Here is an 18,128-nt window from a genome sequence, read left to right as displayed (position 1 = left end):
ATAACATTGGCACCTGGTGACTCATCCCGGGCCATAAAATGATTGACATGAATCTTGAAGAAAGACAGGTTTCCAAGTAAATATATAGTATTATTAACAAAGATTAGGAGAACAATGTATGAATAAAACATACAGGTTTATTGAGCCCTTATCATTCTGAATCTTAAGCAAACTGACTTGAAGAAAGACAGAGTCTAGGGTGAATACATAGTTCATTAACATAGCTTAAGACAAACATTTCCATAAGAAAAAATGCATTGGTTAGCTCAAGATTTGAGAAAAGTGAAGTTCAGGTGGAGCCAGGTGTCATCACGGCAACACAGAATTTTAAGAGAAACCTCCTTTTAATATTGTATAGAGACGGGGAAAAAAATCTGACATTTGTTTGTTTCCTCCTGCCGCTTAAGAGAGAGATAAAAAAATGTCTGACACTTGCAGCCTATTCCCTCTGTTTGGAGACCCCTGGGCTTCCTGCCTGTTATTTTCTCAATTTGCTCATTTTATCATCACAAGAGCTTTATGATTAGGAAGAGAAAATCTCATTTTATAAACAGAGAAGGGAAAGCTTTCATAGTTGGGGAAAAAGGAACATTAAGTCATTTGCCCAAAGGCATTCAGAAACTCAGTGTAGAGCCCAATGCACCCTCTAGAATTTTCTAGAAATTTTTATAAAAATTGAAAATAAGAACAGTTCTTTAAAAATCAACTATATCTCAATAAATTTAAAAAAATCATCTAGATGTGGTAATTCAACATCATGGTAGTGTGAGATGTTTCCTTTTTCTCTCCCCTTCAATTTGCAACAAGTAAAACATATAACTCTACAAAGGTTCCTCTGCCCAACACACCAAGGTACCAGAGAGATCCACACATCTGTACATCTGAAGGTGGATGGAATGGTACTTAGGAGGTGGATTCAAGGGAACAAGGTGGGGGAGTGCCCATAATCCTGGCTCTTTGACCACATTGGATGAACACACATCTGAGAAAGAACTCAGTGGTGGCTGGGGAGGTGGTGTACACAACTCCAGCTTCCCAGCAGCATCAGTACCTGCAGCTAAAGGGAAGCAGGCAGCAGCAGCAGGGCCTGCAACCCCAGCCCTACCAGGTACAGGTGTGCTGAAGGCTCCAGCACCCCTGCACAAGGCAGCAGGGCCTGCAAACCTGACAGCCACAACAACCCCAGATGCAGCAGAGGTGCCTGCCATCATGGTGCACCCAGCGGTGACATGAGCAACAACAGCAACGCTTGCAGCAGAAGGCACCAAAGACTCCAAAGGCACAAGCAGTGACAATGAGGGCTCCAGGCACACCCCTGACAGAGGTAATGAAGGGTGGAAAATACTGATTCCATAGTACTGTCAGAGGCTGGTCAGGTTAGGGAAAACAAAGACTCGTGTTGTGGTGCCACCTGCTGGAAAACAAAAGAAGGTCCTCTAATTACCAATGTATTGAATTTTTAGAATCAAAATAAACAAATCTTCCCAGGTGGCCCCTAGTAGTTAAGAATCTGCCTGCCAATTCAGGAGACACAAGAGATGCTGGTTCAGTTCCTGGGTCAGGAAGATCCCCTGGAGTAAGAAATGGCAACGAACTCCAGTATTCTTGCCTAGAAAATTCCATGGACAGAGGAGCCCAGTAGGCTGCTGTCCATGGGTTGCAAAGAGTTTGATATGTTTGAGCACACATACACACACAACAATTTTACCTAATAAGAAAGATATTCACTCCTTCAAATGTGTGGGCAGAGGAACAAGATAACGAGCACTGTGAAAAACCACAGTAATAAGGTATCACAAAAAGAAAGTGACACTTCTCCAGAAACCAAACTTAAACTCATGGAAGATTGCAATCAGATACAGAATTCAAAATAGCTGTCAATAAGCACAAGAAAACTCAGAAAGTCATTTCAAGGAGCTCAGGAATAAAATAGAATAAAAACAGAAGGAATATTTTACCAAAAGGTTGGATCTCTAAAAGAGATACAAACAGAATTTCTAGAGCCAAAGAACTCAATAAATGATATAAATAATGCAATAGAAAGCACTGGAAATAGAGCAGACCATAAAGAAGAAAGAATTAGCAAGCATGACTTCAGAAGTCTAGAAATGATCCAGACCAGAAAGGATAACTAAGTTTTATTTTTTTTAATGCAGAATTTCTAAGAGATCTATTTGATTCCATTAGGAAACATAAGGAGGCTTCTGCACAAAAACTACAGCTGAGGGAGTTCATCACCTCTACACCTGCCTTACAGGAAATGTTGAGGGCTTCTTGAAGATGGCAAAGAGTACATGGCAGTAATATCCTCCATGAACACATCAAAAATACATTTACTTGTGGAAAATTCTCACTGAAAACGAATTGGAAACTGGCAGGACTTCTGTACAACCAAGGCTATAAGAAAGACATACATATAAAAGGATAGGGTGGGAATAAAAGTGATTGAGTTGGGACCTGTGCTCCTGGAAGGGAACTTAGAGGAAAAAGGAGATTTCTTGGGTGGACACCTGCCCTAGGGAGTGAGCAGGTCAAGTCACAGACTGGGCATCTCAGCCCTGGGGACCCATGTGGAGGAGGCAATACCCACTAGCCGCTTGGAGAACTATTGGTACAGATAGAAAGGCTGGAGAAGCTTAGATTCCTCTCGTGAGGAGCACACAGATGCTGGTTTGTCCCTGGGCAGGGCAGAGAGAGGTCTGCCCTAGGGGTTACCAGGTTTTCTGAGACCACCTCACTGTGCACCCCAGTCCAAGGTGACCAGTTCCTGCTCATTCCACACCACAGCATGGCACTAGATATAGGGAAACCACAACCCAGGAAAAGACATGACAATAGGCTACATCTAAGTGGAGCCCCAGACACCTACATAGACAGAACACTGGACCTCTAGACACACAAGCCCTACTTCCTTTATCACTTCCGACCTTTGGGGCAAAGGTCTGGTGCAGGAAGAAGGAAAACACACATTCAAATGGAACAGTGCCAGTTCCAAATGGCCAACAGACACAGAAAAGACACACAACATTACTAATTATTAGAAAACTATAGAACAAAACTACTAGATATAACCTCATACTTATCAGAATATCTATCATCAAAAAGCCTACAGATAACAAATGGAGAGGATATGGAGAAAGGGGAACCCTTGTACACTGTTAGTGGGAGCTCAGATTGGTACAGCCACAGTATGGAGGTTCCTCAAAAACTAAAAATAGAACTATCAGATGACCCAGCAATTCCATTCCTGGGTATATATCTGGAAAAAATGAAAACACTAATTCAGAAAAAAGATACATGCACCCTAATGTTAATAGCAACACAATTTACAAAGTCATGGAAGATATGGAAGCAACCCAAGTGCCCACCAATAGATAACTGGATAAAGAAGATGTGAGATATATAATGGAATATTATTCAGTCATTAAAAAGAATAAAATTTTGCTATTTGCAGCCACATAGATGGACCTAGAGAATATTATGCTTAGTGAAATAAGTCAGACATAGAAAAACAAATACTATATGTTATCACTTATATGTGGAATCTAAAAATAACACAAATGAATGTGTATGCAAAATAGAAACAGATTCACAGATAGAAAACAGAGAGGGAGGGACAGATTAGGGGCATGAGATTAACAGATACAAACTATAATGTATAAAATACACAAGCTATAAGGATATGCTGTATAGCACAGGGAATTATAGCCATTATCTGTAATAACATAAAGGAGTATAATCTGCAAAAATGCTGAATTATTATGCTGTACACATGAAACTAATGTAATATTGTAAATTAACTAAACTTTAATTTAAAAAAGAAATGTTGAAAGGCTCTTCTACCAAAAACAAAAGGGCAGAAGTACACAAAACCTTGAGGAAGGTAATAGAATCAGAAAATTGCAACTGTACATTAGAATAGGTTGTTAAACAATTATAGCATAAAGGTTAATGGAGGAAAGCAATAAAAAATAACTACAGTTACTTCAATTTGATAATGACCTCACAACACAAAAAGATAATTTTGAAACAACAAAATAATTTGAGACAATAGAAACATAAAAGGGGAAGAGAGAAAGGAGACAGACTATATAACTAAATGAAGAGAAAGTGAAAGTGTAAATCTCTTAGTCGTGTCCGACTCTTTGCAACTCTATCGACTATACAGTCCATGGAATTTTTCAGGCCAGAATACTGGAGTGGGTAGCCTATCCCTTTCTCCAGCAGATCTTCCTGACCCAGGGATCAAATCAGGGTCTCCTGCACTGCAGGAGGATTCTTTACCAACTGAGCTATCAGGGAAACCCCCCAGTGAAGACAAGACGTTATTGGTAGTAAAAGGACTATTGAGATATAGTGCAACCAGAAAACAAAGATAAATGGCAGTACTAAATCCTCATTTATCAATAATTACCCTAAATGTAGATTAATTGGTAAAAACTTTAACAATTTTCTTAATTTAAAAAAATAAGTAAAATTAAGTAAAAAAAAAAAAAAAAAAAGAGTAACTGGATGGATTAAAAATAAGACCCAACTCTATACCTCCTCCAGGAAACTTCTCTCAGCTCTAAGGTCAAAAATAGCCTCAAATTGAAGGGATGTTAGATGATACTCCAAGCAAATGGCAGCCAAAAGAAAGTAGGTGTAGTCATACTCATATCAGAGAAAACAGACTTTCAAGCCAAAAGATATAAAGCCAGAAGAGATAAAGGTGGACATCATATAATGACAAAGGGAACAATCCCTCAAGAAGACACAAATAATTTATATCTATCTATGTATCTATAGATCTATATTTATCTATCTGTTTGTCTGTCTATCTCTCTGTATGTATCTATATACATACACATTTAACACAGGAGTAGCAAAACATATAAAGACCTACATGGAGAAACTGACAGGAGCATAATAGTGGAAGACTACTTTAATGCCTCACTTACATCAATGGACAGATCATTCAGACAGAGTGTCAATAAGAAAACATTAACTTTAAATGAAACATCAGACCAGATAACCTTAATAGATTTATATGAATATAGCATAGCCCATCCAGTGCAATGGAATACACATTTTTCTGAAGTGCACCTGGAACATTCTCCAGGATAAATCACATGTTAGGTCATAAAGCAAGTCTCAATACAATCAAGAAGATTAAAACCATATTAAGCATCTTTTTTGACCACAATAAAATGAAACTAGAAATCAACTATAGGAAATCTGGAAAAATCATATATATGTGAAAACTAAACATGCAACTTAAAAACTATTGGCTCAATGAAGAAATCAAAGGAGAAAATTTAAAATACCTAAAGACAAATGAAAAGAAAAAGATGATATACCAAAATCTATGGGATGCAGCAAAAGTGGTACTAAGAGTGAATCATGTAGGCCTACCTCAAGAAATAAGAAAAACCTCAAATAATCTAAACCTTATGCCTAAAGGAGCTAGAAAAAAAGAAGAAAAAGAAAAAAAGAAAGAACAAAGCAAGCCCAAAATCTGTATGAGAAAGGAAATGATAATAAAATAATAATAAAAATTAGAGCAGAGACAAATGAAATAGAGACTTAAAAGACAATGGAAAAGATCAATGCAACTAAGAGCTGGTTCTTTGAAAGGATAAACGTGACAAACCTTTAGCTAGACTCTCTGAAAAAATAGAAGGCTCAGATAAATAAAATTAGAAACAAAAGAGGGTAAATTACAATGGATACAATAGAAATACAAAGGATTATGTCTACTATGAAGTCTACTGCTATACACCAACACATTAGACAACCTAAAATAAATGAATAAATCCCTAGAATCCTACAATCTTCCATGACTAAAGCATGAAGATATAGAAAATCTGAATTGACTGATTACTAGTAAGGAGATTGAAACATTAATCGAAAATCTTCCCCAAAATAAAAGTCCTCTAGCAGACAGCTTCACAGGTGAATCCTATCAAACATTCAGAGATTTAGTAGCTATCCTTCTCAAACTATGGGGCTTCCCAGGAGGCACTAGTGGTAAAGAACCTGCCTGCCAATGCAGGAGACTTAAGAGATGCAGGTTTGATTCATGGGTTGGGAAGATCCCCCGGAGGAGGGCATGGAAACCCACTCCAGTATTCTTGCCTAGAGAACCCCATGGACAGAGGAGCCTGGCAGGCTACAATCCATAAGGCTGCAAAGAGTTGGACATAACTGAAGCAACTTAGCACACACACATGCACTTCTTAAACTATTTCAAAAAAATTGAAAAGGAGGGAATGCTTCCCTAACTCATTTTACAAGGCCATCATTACCCTGATTACAAAATCAAACAATGAAAATACACAAAAAGAAAATTACAGGCCAATGTCTCTGATGAATATACATGCAAAAATCCTCAACAAAACATTAGTGAACCAAATACAAAAATGCATTAAAAGGATCACACACCAGGATCAAGTGGGATTTATTCCAGGTATGCAAGGATGATTCAACATCTGCAAATAAATCAATGTAATACACCACATTAACAAAGTGAAGAATAAAAATCATATAATCGAGAATTACCAGGCGATCCAGTAGTTTGGACTCTACTTGCTCACTGCCAAGAGCCTAGGTTCAATCCTTGGTCAGGGAACTAAGATCCCAAGAGCCACAGGGCATAGCCAAAAAAAAAAAAAGTAAAAAAAAAAAAAAAATCATATGATCATGTCAATAGATGCAGATGCAGGAAAAGCATTTGATAAAATCAACACTTATTTATGATAAAAATCTCAAAAAGGGGAAAGAACAAATGTACCTCAAAAGGCCGTTTATGACAAACCCACAGCTAACATAATACTGGTGAAAAACTGAAAGCTACCCCTCTAAGATCATGAACAAGACAAGAGTACCCAATCTTACCACTCTTACTCAACATAGTGCTAAAACTCCTAGTCACAACAATTAGGCAAAAAAAGAAACGAAACACATCTAAATTGGAAAGAAAGAAGTAAAATTGTCATTATTTGTAGATGACATGATTTTATACATTGAAAACCCTAAAGATTCAAACGAATGAAACTAGACCATTATCTTACACCATTCATAAAAACCAACTCAAAATGGATTAAAGACATGAATGTAAAAACTAAAACCATAAAACTCCTAGAAGAAAATATAGACAGTATGCTTGTTGACATTTTTCTTAGCAATATCTTTCTGGATATGTCTCCTCAGGCAAGGGAAGCAAAAGCTAAATTAAAAAAACAAGGCTACATCAAAATAAAAAGCTCTGCACTGCAAAGAAAACCATCAACAAAACAAAAAAGAAAACCTACCAAATGGGAGATGTTTGCAAATCAGATCTGATAAAAGGTTAATATCCAAAATATATTAACTCATGGAACTTCCCTGTGGTCTATTGAAGGACTCTGTGTTTCCATTGCAGGGGGCATGAGTTTGATCCCCGGTTGGGGGATCACACATGCTGCACAGCATGGCCAAAACCATCGAAAAAAAAAAGTTAACTCATGAAACTCAACAACAAACAACCCAGTTAAAAAATGGGCAGAGGATCTGAATAGACATTTTTCAAAAGAATATATATGATGTTCAACACCTGTATGAAAAGTTGTTCATCAGCATGAATTATCAGGTAATTGCAAATCAAAACCACAATATCACTTCACATCTATCAGAATGACTATCGTCAAAAAAACAAGGAATAACAGAGAGGATGTGAAGAAAAAGGAACCCTCATACACTGTTGGTGAGACTGTAAATTGGTGCAGTCACTGTGGAAAAAAGTATGCAAATTCTTCAAAAAATTTAGAACTAAACACACACACACACACACACACACACACACAATGGAATACTACTCAGCCATAAAAAGAAATGAAATCTTGCCCTTGCAACAACATGGATGGACCTTGAGAGTCCATAAGGCAAAGTTGTGAAATAAGGCAGACAAAAAAGACAAATACAATATGATTTCACTCATATGTAGAATACAAAACAAATAATAAAACAAAATAAACAAAAATAAAATAACAAAAACAAACTCAGAGAACAAAATAGTGGTTACAAAGGGCAAGGGGTCTGGGGTGGGAGAAATGGGTAAAGGAGGTAAGATGAGCATGGAAACTAGTCTTTGGTTATAAGTTAAATTATAATGTTGTCAATATGTAAGTCAAATTATAAGTAAATTTACAATTATTAGTCAAATTATAATTTCTAAGTCAAATTAAAATGTGTACACAAAACATATGTTATAAACCAATGTTACTGGAATTTAAAAAATCATCTAATTCACTTTCTCAAACCTTGATATGCATATGAATCACTGGGTTCTTGTTAAAATGCAGATTCTGATCCAAGAAGCCTGGGAGAATCCTGAGATCCTGCATTTCTAACAAGCTCCCAAGTGATGTAGATGCTGCTATTCCAGGGAACACCCTTCAGCTCACTACAGTCCCTCAGTAGTGTCCAACTTTTTGCAACCCCATGGACTGCAGCATGCCAAGATTCCCTGTCCATCACCAACTCCCAGAGCTTGCTCAACTCATGTCCATCGACTCGGTGATGCGATCCAACCATCTCATCCACTGTCATTCCCTTCTCCTCCTGCCTTCAATCTTTTCCAGCATCAGAGTCTTTTGAAATGAGCCAATTCTTTGCATCAGGTGGCCAAAGTATTGGAGTTTCAGCTTTAGCACTAGTCTTTCCAGTGAATATTCAGGACTGACTTCCTTTAGGATTGACTGGTTAGATTTCCCTGCAGTCCAAGGGACTCTCAAGAGTCTTCTCCAACACCACAGTTTAAATGCATCAATTCTTTGACCCTCAGCTTTCTTTATAGTCCAACTCGCACATCCAAACATGACTACTGGAAAAAACCATAGCTTTGACTAGATAGACCTTTGTCGGCAAAGTAATGGCTCTGTTTTTTAATATGCTGTCTAGGTTGGTCATAACTTTTCTTCCAAGGAGCAAGCATCTTTTGATTTCATGGTTGCAGTCATTGTCCGTAGTGATTTTGGAGCCCAATAAAATAAAGTCTGTCACTGTTTCCATTGTTTTCCCATCTATTTGCCATGAAGTGATGGGACCAGATCCACGATCTTAGTTTTTTGAATGTTGAGTTTTAAGCCAGCTTTTTGATGCTCCTCTTTCACTTTCATCAAGAGGCTGTTTAGTTCCTCTTCACTTTCTGCCATAAGAGTGGTGTCATCTGCATGTCTGAAGTTATTGATATTTCTCCTGGAAATCTTCATTCCAGCTTGTGCTTCATCCAGCCCTGCATTTTGCATGATGTACTCTGTTCAGTTCAGTTCAGTTCAGTCACTCAGTTGTGTCAGACTCTTTGCCACCCCATGCATTGCAGCACGCCAGGCCTCCCTGTCCATCACCATCTCCCAGAGTTCACTCAAACTCACGTCCATCAAGTCAGTGATGCCATCCAGCCATCTCACCCTCTGTTGTCCCCTTTTCCTCCTGCCCCCAATCCCTCCCAGCATGAGAGTCTTTTCCAATGAGTCAACTCTTCGCATGAGGTGGTCAAAGTATTGGAGTTTCAGATTTAGCATCATTCCTTCCATATAAATCCCAGGGCTGATCTCCTTTAGAATGGACTGGTTGGATCTCCTTGCAGTCCAAGGGACTCTCAAGAGTCTTCTCCAACACCACAGTTCAAAAGCATCAATTCTTCGGCACTCAGTTTTCTTCACAGTCCAACTCTCATATCCATACATGACCACTGGAAAAACCATAGCCTTGACTAGACGGACCTTTGTTGGCAAAGTAATGTCTCTGCTTTTGAATATGCTATCTAGGTTGGTCATAACTTTCTTTCCAAGGAGTAAGCGTCTTTTAATTTCATGGCTGCAATCACCATCTGCAGTGATTTTGGAGCCCAAAAAAATAAAGTCTGACACTGTTTCCACTGTTTTCCCATCTATTTCCTATGAAGTGATGGGACCAGATGCCATGATCTTCGTTTTCTGAATGTTGAGCTTTAAGCCAACTTTTTCACTCTCCACTTTCACTTTCATCAAGAGGCTTTTGAGTTCCTCTTCACTTTCTGCCATAAGGGTGGTGGCATCTGCATATCTGAGGTTATTGATATTTCTCCCGGCAATCTTGATTCCAGCTTGTGTTTCTTCCAGCCCAGCGTTTCTCATGATGTACTCTGCACAGAAGTTAAAGAAGCAGGGTGACAATATACAGCCTTGATGTACTCCTTTTCCTATTTGGAACCAGTCTGGTGTTCCATGTCCAGTTCTAACTGTTGCTTCCTGACCTGCATATGGGTGTCTCAAGAGGTGGGTCAGGTGCCATTTTAGTTCAGTGATTCCTAAAATGTGGACATTCACTCTTGCCATCTCCTGTTTGACCACTTCCAATTTACCTCATTAAAAAATTTAACTCATTTAATCCTTAATAATACTATAAAGAAGGTAGTGTTATTATAATCCCCATTCTACAGATGCAGAATCTGAGACTCTCAGAGGTGAAGTAGTCTTGTTCAAGACCAAGCTTTAAGAGTATCTGTCTCTAGGACACACTCTTGACTACTACACTGTACCTTACAGTACAATTTATAGCAGATGTGAACAGAAGCACAAAAAAGATGAATGCCTCAATCCTTCTCCTTGGAAAAATTATAAAATTAATGTATGTTTTAAGAGGCACTTGGCCACCTGATGTGAAGAGTTGACTGTCTGGAAAAGACCCTGATGCTGGATAAAACTGAGGGCAAGAGAAGGGGGAGACAGAGGATGAGAAGTTGGATGGCATCACTGACTTAGTGGACATAACTTTTGAGCAATTTCAGGGAGATAGTGATGGATAGAAAACCCTAGTGTGCTGCAGTTCATGGGGTCGAAAAGAGTTGGACACAACTTAGCAACAGAACAACAACAAAAGATGCACTGAACCAAGGTGGTTAAATTACAGCTTAAGTCAGGCTGCAGTGTTCAGTCCATGCACTGCCCCTGCTACTTCAGTGATTCAGGCAAATTATTTATAGGGTGGACTAAGAATGCTGCCTGCCATATTAGCAAACAAAGGATGTTAGGGCCATCAAGCCATCAGCTGCCTCCAGAGATGAGCCCTGAGGGAACTCAGGTTGAAAAAGAACAGATTAGCCCTAGATAGTTAAGGTGCATATCAAAGGAATGAGATCAGTGAGCCTAGACTCTTGCATCTTCCCATACACAGAAAAGCACTAATTGATTATAATCTTTTGATGTTTCAACTTCCTGGTTTTTGTTGCAAACCCCCGTGTATATCCTGGCTTCTCCCTTCCCCCTTCAGAGCAGTCCCTCAGAGCTATCAGAGAAAGCCCTCAGAAAGTCCTCCCAATAAAACAAAATTCTCAACTTTTATGTTGTGTATTTTCTAGTTAACAATAACATTTGTGTTTTTGGTAGAGATTAAATGTTAGAATATACAAACACTTACACAGCACCTAACACTCCAAGTACTCAATAAACGTACAAAGGTCCATCTAGTTGAGGCTATGGTTTTTCCTGTGGTCATGTATGGATGTGAGAGTTGGACTGTGAAGAAGGCTGAGCACCGAAGAATTGATGCTTTTAAACTGTGGTGTTGGAGAAGACTCTTGAGAGTCCCTTGGACTGCAAGGAGATCCAACCAGTCCATTCTGAAGGAGATCAGCCCTGGGATTTCTTTGGAAGGAATGATGCTAAAGCTGAAACTCCAGTACTTTGGCCACCTCATGCGAAGAGTTGACTCATTGGAAAAGACTCTGATGCTGGGAGGGATTGGGGGCAAGAGGAGAAGGGGACGACAGAGGATGAGATGGCTGGATGGCATCACTGACTCGATGGACGTGAGTCTGGGTGAACTCCGGGAGTTGGTGATGGACAGGGAGGCCTGGCGTGCTGTGATTCATGGGGTCGCAAAGAGTCGGACATGACTGAGCGACTGAACTGAACTGAATATTACTTTTCAATTCAAAACCCTCTTCAAGTTAAATGTTATGAATGGTCTCCAGATAGAAAATAATTAATTATCCAGGATTTAACATCCTTTCATGTTAGATCAAAAGGGTCCTAGACTTTGAGATTCCTTTAAAGGCAAAAGTATAGTAATGAAAGGAAGACAAATAGATATCCTGCCTGGAAAATTGACTAACTCACCCTGAGAAGGAAATGGCAACCCACTCCAGTGGTCTTGCCTGAAGAATCCCAGGGACGGGGGAGCCTGGTGGGCTGCCATCTATGGGCTCGCACAGAGTCGGACACGACTGAAGCGACTTAGCAGCAGTAGCAGCAGCACCCTGAGAAACACTGAATATACATGGGTTATCTATACTACCTTAATTAACATGATGAAGGAAATCCTTTCTAAATACTTTATTTTCTTCTCTTTTAGGGACAGTTCTAATTCCAGGAACCACTCAGATGACCCAAAAAGACATCCTCTACCGACTACAATCTTCAAAAGCAAAGTGCATTATTACCAATGAAGTTTTAGCTCCAGCAGTTGATGCTGTTGCATCTAAATGTGAAAATCTGCACTCCAAACTAATTGTGTCTCAGAGCCCCAGAGAGGGTTGGGAGAACCTAAAGGAGATGATGAAGTGAGTAACCATAATTGTTGTAGAAAAGTTTTCTAAAAAGAAACACAACATTGATAAGATAGTCTACCCTGGATTAACCAGAAAAATGAAAATTAAAATAATAGACAAAGGGAACAACTGGTGATTATAGTGCAAAGCTCTGAGGCAAGGAACTGGTGGTGTTTTTCACAGGTTGGGATCTCAAGGAAGCACACCATAAGACAGACATTAGTTGTGTAAGTTAATTAAGAAGTTATCTTAGGACCAATACCTGTGAAGAAAAGGGAACAATGTGGGATTGGGCAGCTGTTGAAATTTATCATCCACATACTTCAAAAAAGCCATCAGTCAACTTACGGGGATCACTGGAGTTTAGATAGCCCTTCAAAGCTATGTCCAGCTAAAGCAAGAGGTCCAATCAGATCAGATCAGATCAGATCAGTCGCTCAGTCCTGTCTGACTCTTTGCAACCCCATGAATCACAGCACGCCAGGCCTCCCTGTCCATCACCAACTCCCGGAGTTCACTCAGACTCACATCCATCGAGTCAGTGATGCCATCCAGCCATCTCATCCTCTGTTGTCCCCTTCTCCTCTTGCCCCCAATCCCTCCCAGCATCAGAGTCTTTTCCAATGAGTCAACTCTTCGCATGAGGTGGCCAAAGTACTGGAGTTTCAGCTTTAGCATCATTCCTTCCAAAGAGATCCCAGGGCTGATTTCCTTCAGAGTGGATTGGTTGGATCTCCTTGCAGTCCAAAGGACTCTCAAGAGTCTTCTCCAACACCACGGTTCAAAAGCATCAGTTCTTCGGCACTCAGTTTTCTTCACAGTCCAACTCTCACATCCATACATGACCATAGGAAAAACCATAGCCTTGACTAGATGGACCTTTGTTGGCAAAGTAATGTCTCTGCTTTTGAATATGCTATCTAGGTTGGTCATAACTTTCTTTCCAAGGAGTAAGCGTCTTTTAATTTCATGGCTGCAGTCACCATCTGCAGTGATTTTGGAGCCCAGAAAAATAAAGTCTGACACTGTTTCCCCATCTATTTCCCATGAAGTGATGGGAACAGATTCCATGATCTTTGTTTTCTGAATGTTGAGCTTTAAGCCAACTTTTTCATTCTCCACTTCCACTTTCATCAAGAGGCTTTTATGTTCCTCTTCACTTTCTGCCATAAGGGTGGTGTCATCTGCATATCTGAGGTTATTGATATTTCTCCCGGCAATCTTGATTCCAGCTTGTGTTTCTTCCAGTCCAGCGTTTCTCATGGTGTACTCTGCATATAAGTTAAATAAACAGGGTGACAATATACAGCCTTGACATACTCCTTTTCCTATTTGGAACCAGTCTGTTGTTCCATGTCCAGTTCTAACTGTTGCTTCCTGACCTGCATACACATTTCTCAAAAGGCAGATCAGGTGGTCTGGTATTCCCATCTCTTGAAGAATTTTCCAAGGTTTATTGTGATCCACAAAGTCAAAGGCTTTGGCATAGTCAATAAAGCTGAAAGAGATGTTTTTCTGGAACTCTCTTGCTTTTTCCATGATCCAGTGGATGTTGGCAATTTGATCTCTGGTTCCTCTGCCTTTTCTAAAACCAGCTTGAACATCAGGAAGTTCACGGTTCACGTACTGCTGAAGCCTGGCTTGGAGAATTTTGAGCATTACTTTACTAGCATGTGAGATGAGTGCAATTGTGTGGTAGTTTGAGCATTCTTTGGCATGGCCTTTCTTTGAGATTGGAATGAAAACTGACCTTTTCCAGTCCTGTGGCCACTGCTGAGTTTTCCAAATGTGCTGGCATATTGAGTGCAGCACTTTCACAGCATCATCTTTCAGGATTTGGAATAGCTCACCTGGAATTCTATCACCTCCACTAGCTTTGTTCATAGTGATGCTTTCTAAGGCCCACTTGACTTCACATTCCAGGATGTCCAGCTCTAGGTCAGTGATCACACCATCATGATTATCTGGGTCGTGAAGATCTTTTTTGTACAGTTCTTCTGTTAATCAGTAACTGGGTACGAACTGTCTTTAGAAGGAGGCATGACCTTGAGCAAGGCAGCTATCTTCAGCCAAGGCAATATCTGAAGAGGGATCTCAGCACCCGAAGGGAAGCATGTCCTAAAACTCTGCAGCAGGATCTAGGAGGTGCATCACAGCATCAACCACAGAGCTATTATCATTTCCCATAGGAACTAATCAGAATCAATCCTTCTGTGGATGCTGTATTATTCCCTTGCTGACAGTGACATTTCTATCAGGTTATAGTAAGAAGAATACTTAATAGATGCAATTAATAAAACTATTACACAGATATTCAAGCCCTGATATGGGGTGCTTCTAGGGGTCACTTGGAACTTTTTGTCAAGTATTGGTTATCTTAGCTTTAGGGTGACAGCAAATTCCCTCTAGAATGAGCTTCCTACCTTTACTCAATGATTTTGGAGCAAGTTTGCAACTATGGACTTGTTCTTTGTCATTGTTTAGTTGCTAAGTTGTGTCCGACTCTTTGTGGTATCATGGACTGTAGCGCACTGGGACTTGTTATGACTCTTCTAAAATAGCTAACATTTGTTGTGTGCATACATGCTCAGTTGTTCAGTTGTGTCCCACTCTTTGAGACCCCATGGACTGTAGCCCACCATGCTCCTCTGTTCAATGCATTTTCCAAGGAAGAATACTGAAACTGCCATTTCCTATTCCAGGGGATCTTCCCAACCCAGGGATTGAACCCATGTCTCCTGTGTCTCCTGCACTGGCAGGTGGATTCTCTTTTGAGTTCTTACCAAAAGCCAAATTCTGTTCTAATAAAAATAGTGTTATAATTGTATAATATCTAACACTTATATGGCACTGGTTATGTGCCAAAAACTGCACTTCAGATATATTGGGTTGGCCAAAAAGTTCATTAGAGTTTTTCAATAAGATATTATGGAAAAACTCAAACTTTTTGGCCAACTCAATATTAACTCATTTAAATATCACAACAAACTATTGGGTAGGAACTGTTAAATATACAGATACTCATGCTCAGTCGCTTCAGTCGTATCCAACTCTTTGCGACACTATGGATGGGATTTTCTGGGCAAGAATACTGGAGTGGGGTTGCCATTCCCTCCTCCAGGGGTTTTTCCTGACCCAGGGATCAAACTCACATCTTCTGCATTGCAGGTGGATTCTCTGGTTAGACAGATAAATAAGGTCAAATGTTAGGATCTGGCAGAACTCGGTTTCACACTCAGGCAGTCTAGCTTCTAAGCCCACACTATTACTTGCTAGGTTTACTGCTTCTGAGAGATTGGTACAATAAACCTTCCGTAGGTTTCATGAGCAATAATATCTGTGATAGAAGTGATAGGTACACAGTTATAGGTACTAGCTTTATAATGAAAAAAATTATGGAATCATAGCCTAAACATTTGGTTTAGCTATGTTAGGATTTAAAAATAGAAATAGTTCTCATAGCTGAATATTTCTGATTCATTATTTCAGCTCAATATTTCCTAATAAAATTCTGTATGATTCTTAGAGCCTCAAATGTACAGAGTTTACTTCCTTTCAGCTGCCCTGATGTATGACATATACAAAAGCCCAATTATCATTTGGAACCAAAATGTTTTCTTTCTTTAACTGAAACCCTTCCTTCCCTAAGTGGATACATAGATCCTCTTCAGTCTTTTTGCTTACTATGTTCACAACTATGTAGACTCTCTTGTGCGAAACAGAAAAACCATCCTTTTGAGGGGGCAGCAAATGGTTTTTTACAAACGGGATGGATAGTAAATATATAGGATTTTCAGACCATGTAGTCTCTATCATACCTACTCACTGTCATAGTGTAGAAAGCAGTCATAGGCAATATGTAAAAGAATGGACACAGTTGTGTTGCAATAAAACTTTATCTGTGAAAACAAAAGGCAGGCCATGTTTGGCCCAAAGGCCTGTAGTTTAATGATCCCTGCTTTATACCATTACACATGACTTCTATTAACATACTCATTTTTTTTTAAATCACATTTTACCTCACATATACATGATTAGAAGATCATAGAATACTCTTTCTGTAGAAGGTATGATAAAATTCTTGAGTTTTTTTGTAATGCTTTCACTCTTCTTCATCACACAGTAAAAAGCTATGAAGTCAACCTGGTATAAATGGGCTATTGATGGCAAAGTTTAGCTTGTTTCCAGAAAGCACCTTAAAAGATGGAGAGAGATGGCTTTTACCTTGGAATTCAGTATAAGTCCCTGGGGCTTAATCAATGAGATGAAGAGGTCTGAGAAAATCCTTTTCTGTGGTAACAGTCTATGATACTGTGTTTAATATATACAACCATTGTAATTCTTCCTTCATAGACATGCCAGTGACAACCACACCTGTGTGAAGACAAAACACAATGAGATGATGGCCATTTTCTTTACCAGTGGAACAAGTGGATATCCTAAAATGACTGGACACACCCACAGCAGTTTTGGTTTAGGATTATCTGTAAATGGAAGGTATTTTCACAGAACTGTAGTTTGAAGTGTCAATGCTACAAAAATGATGATTCCTTTATTTGTATTTTAAATTTGTTTCCATATATATATATATATATATATATATATAGTTAAGTCTCTCTATATATCTCAAGTGTGTGTGTATATATATTTATTTATTTATATTTATATCTCAAATGTATATATGTTGTTGTTGTTCACTTGCTAAGTTGTGTCCAACTCTTTGCGACCCCACAAACTGCAGCATGCCATGCTTCCCTGTCCTTCACTATCTCCCAGAGTTTGCTCAGATTCATATCCATTGAGTTGGTGATGCTATGTAGCCATCTCATCCTCTGCTGCCCTCTTCTCCTTTTTGCCTTCAATCTTTCCCAGCATCAGGGTGTTCTCCAGTGAGTCTGCTCTTCGTATCAGGAGGCCAGAGTATTGGAGCTTCAGGTTTAGCATGAGTTCTTCCAATGAATATTCAGGGTTGATTTCCTTTAGAATTGACTGGTTTGATCTCCCTGCTGTCCAAGAGTCTCTCAAGAGTCTTCTCCAGCACCACAGATTGAAACCATCAATTCTATGGTGCTCTGCCTTCCTTATGGTCCAGCTCTCACATCCATACATGACTACTGGAAAAACAATAGCCTTGACTATATGGCCTTTTGTCAGCAAAGTGATGTCTTCTCTTTTACTATGCTGTCTAGCTTTGAAATAGTTTTCCTTCCAAGGAGCAAGTGTCTTTTAATTTCATGGCTGCAGTCACTGTCCACAGTGATTTTGGAGCCCAAGAAAAGAAAATCTGTCACTGCTTCCACTTTTCTCCCTTCTAAGTGATGGGACTGGATGCCATGATCCTAATTTTTTAAATGTTAAGCTTTAAGCCAGCTTTTTCACTCTCCTCTTTCATCCTCATCAATAGGCTCTTTAGTTCCTCTTCACTTTCTGTCATTAGTGTGGTTTCATTTACATATCTGAGGTTGATGATATTTCTCCAGACATTCTTGATTTCAGTTTGTGATTCATCCAGCCTGACATTTCCAGTGATGTACTCTGCATATAAGGCAAATAAGCAGGGTGACAGTATACAGCCTTG

At 39.3% G+C, this 18,128-nt stretch overlaps 1 protein-coding gene across 1 annotated transcript in view; it reads left to right on the top strand.

Annotated features, from left to right (window-relative positions):
• The window catches only part of ACSM3 (acyl-CoA synthetase medium chain family member 3), a 56,540-nt gene that overhangs the window by 18,212 nt on the left and 20,200 nt on the right, over positions 1-18,128 (top strand). The window contains exons 4-5 of the mRNA XM_086375409.1: positions 12,355-12,562; positions 16,904-17,047. Of these exons, the coding sequence (XP_086231535.1) occupies positions 12,355-12,562; positions 16,904-17,047 (352 nt within the window). The remainder of the gene's footprint in view (positions 1-12,354; positions 12,563-16,903; positions 17,048-18,128) is intronic.

The sequence above is a fragment of the Bos grunniens genome, chromosome 25, assembly GCF_055505025.1.
Source record: "Bos grunniens cultivar Pamir isolate PY7600 chromosome 25, Bosgru_T2T1.0, whole genome shotgun sequence".
NCBI lineage: Eukaryota > Metazoa > Chordata > Mammalia > Artiodactyla > Bovidae > Bos > Bos grunniens.
This window is presented reverse-complemented; position numbering and strand designations above follow the sequence as displayed.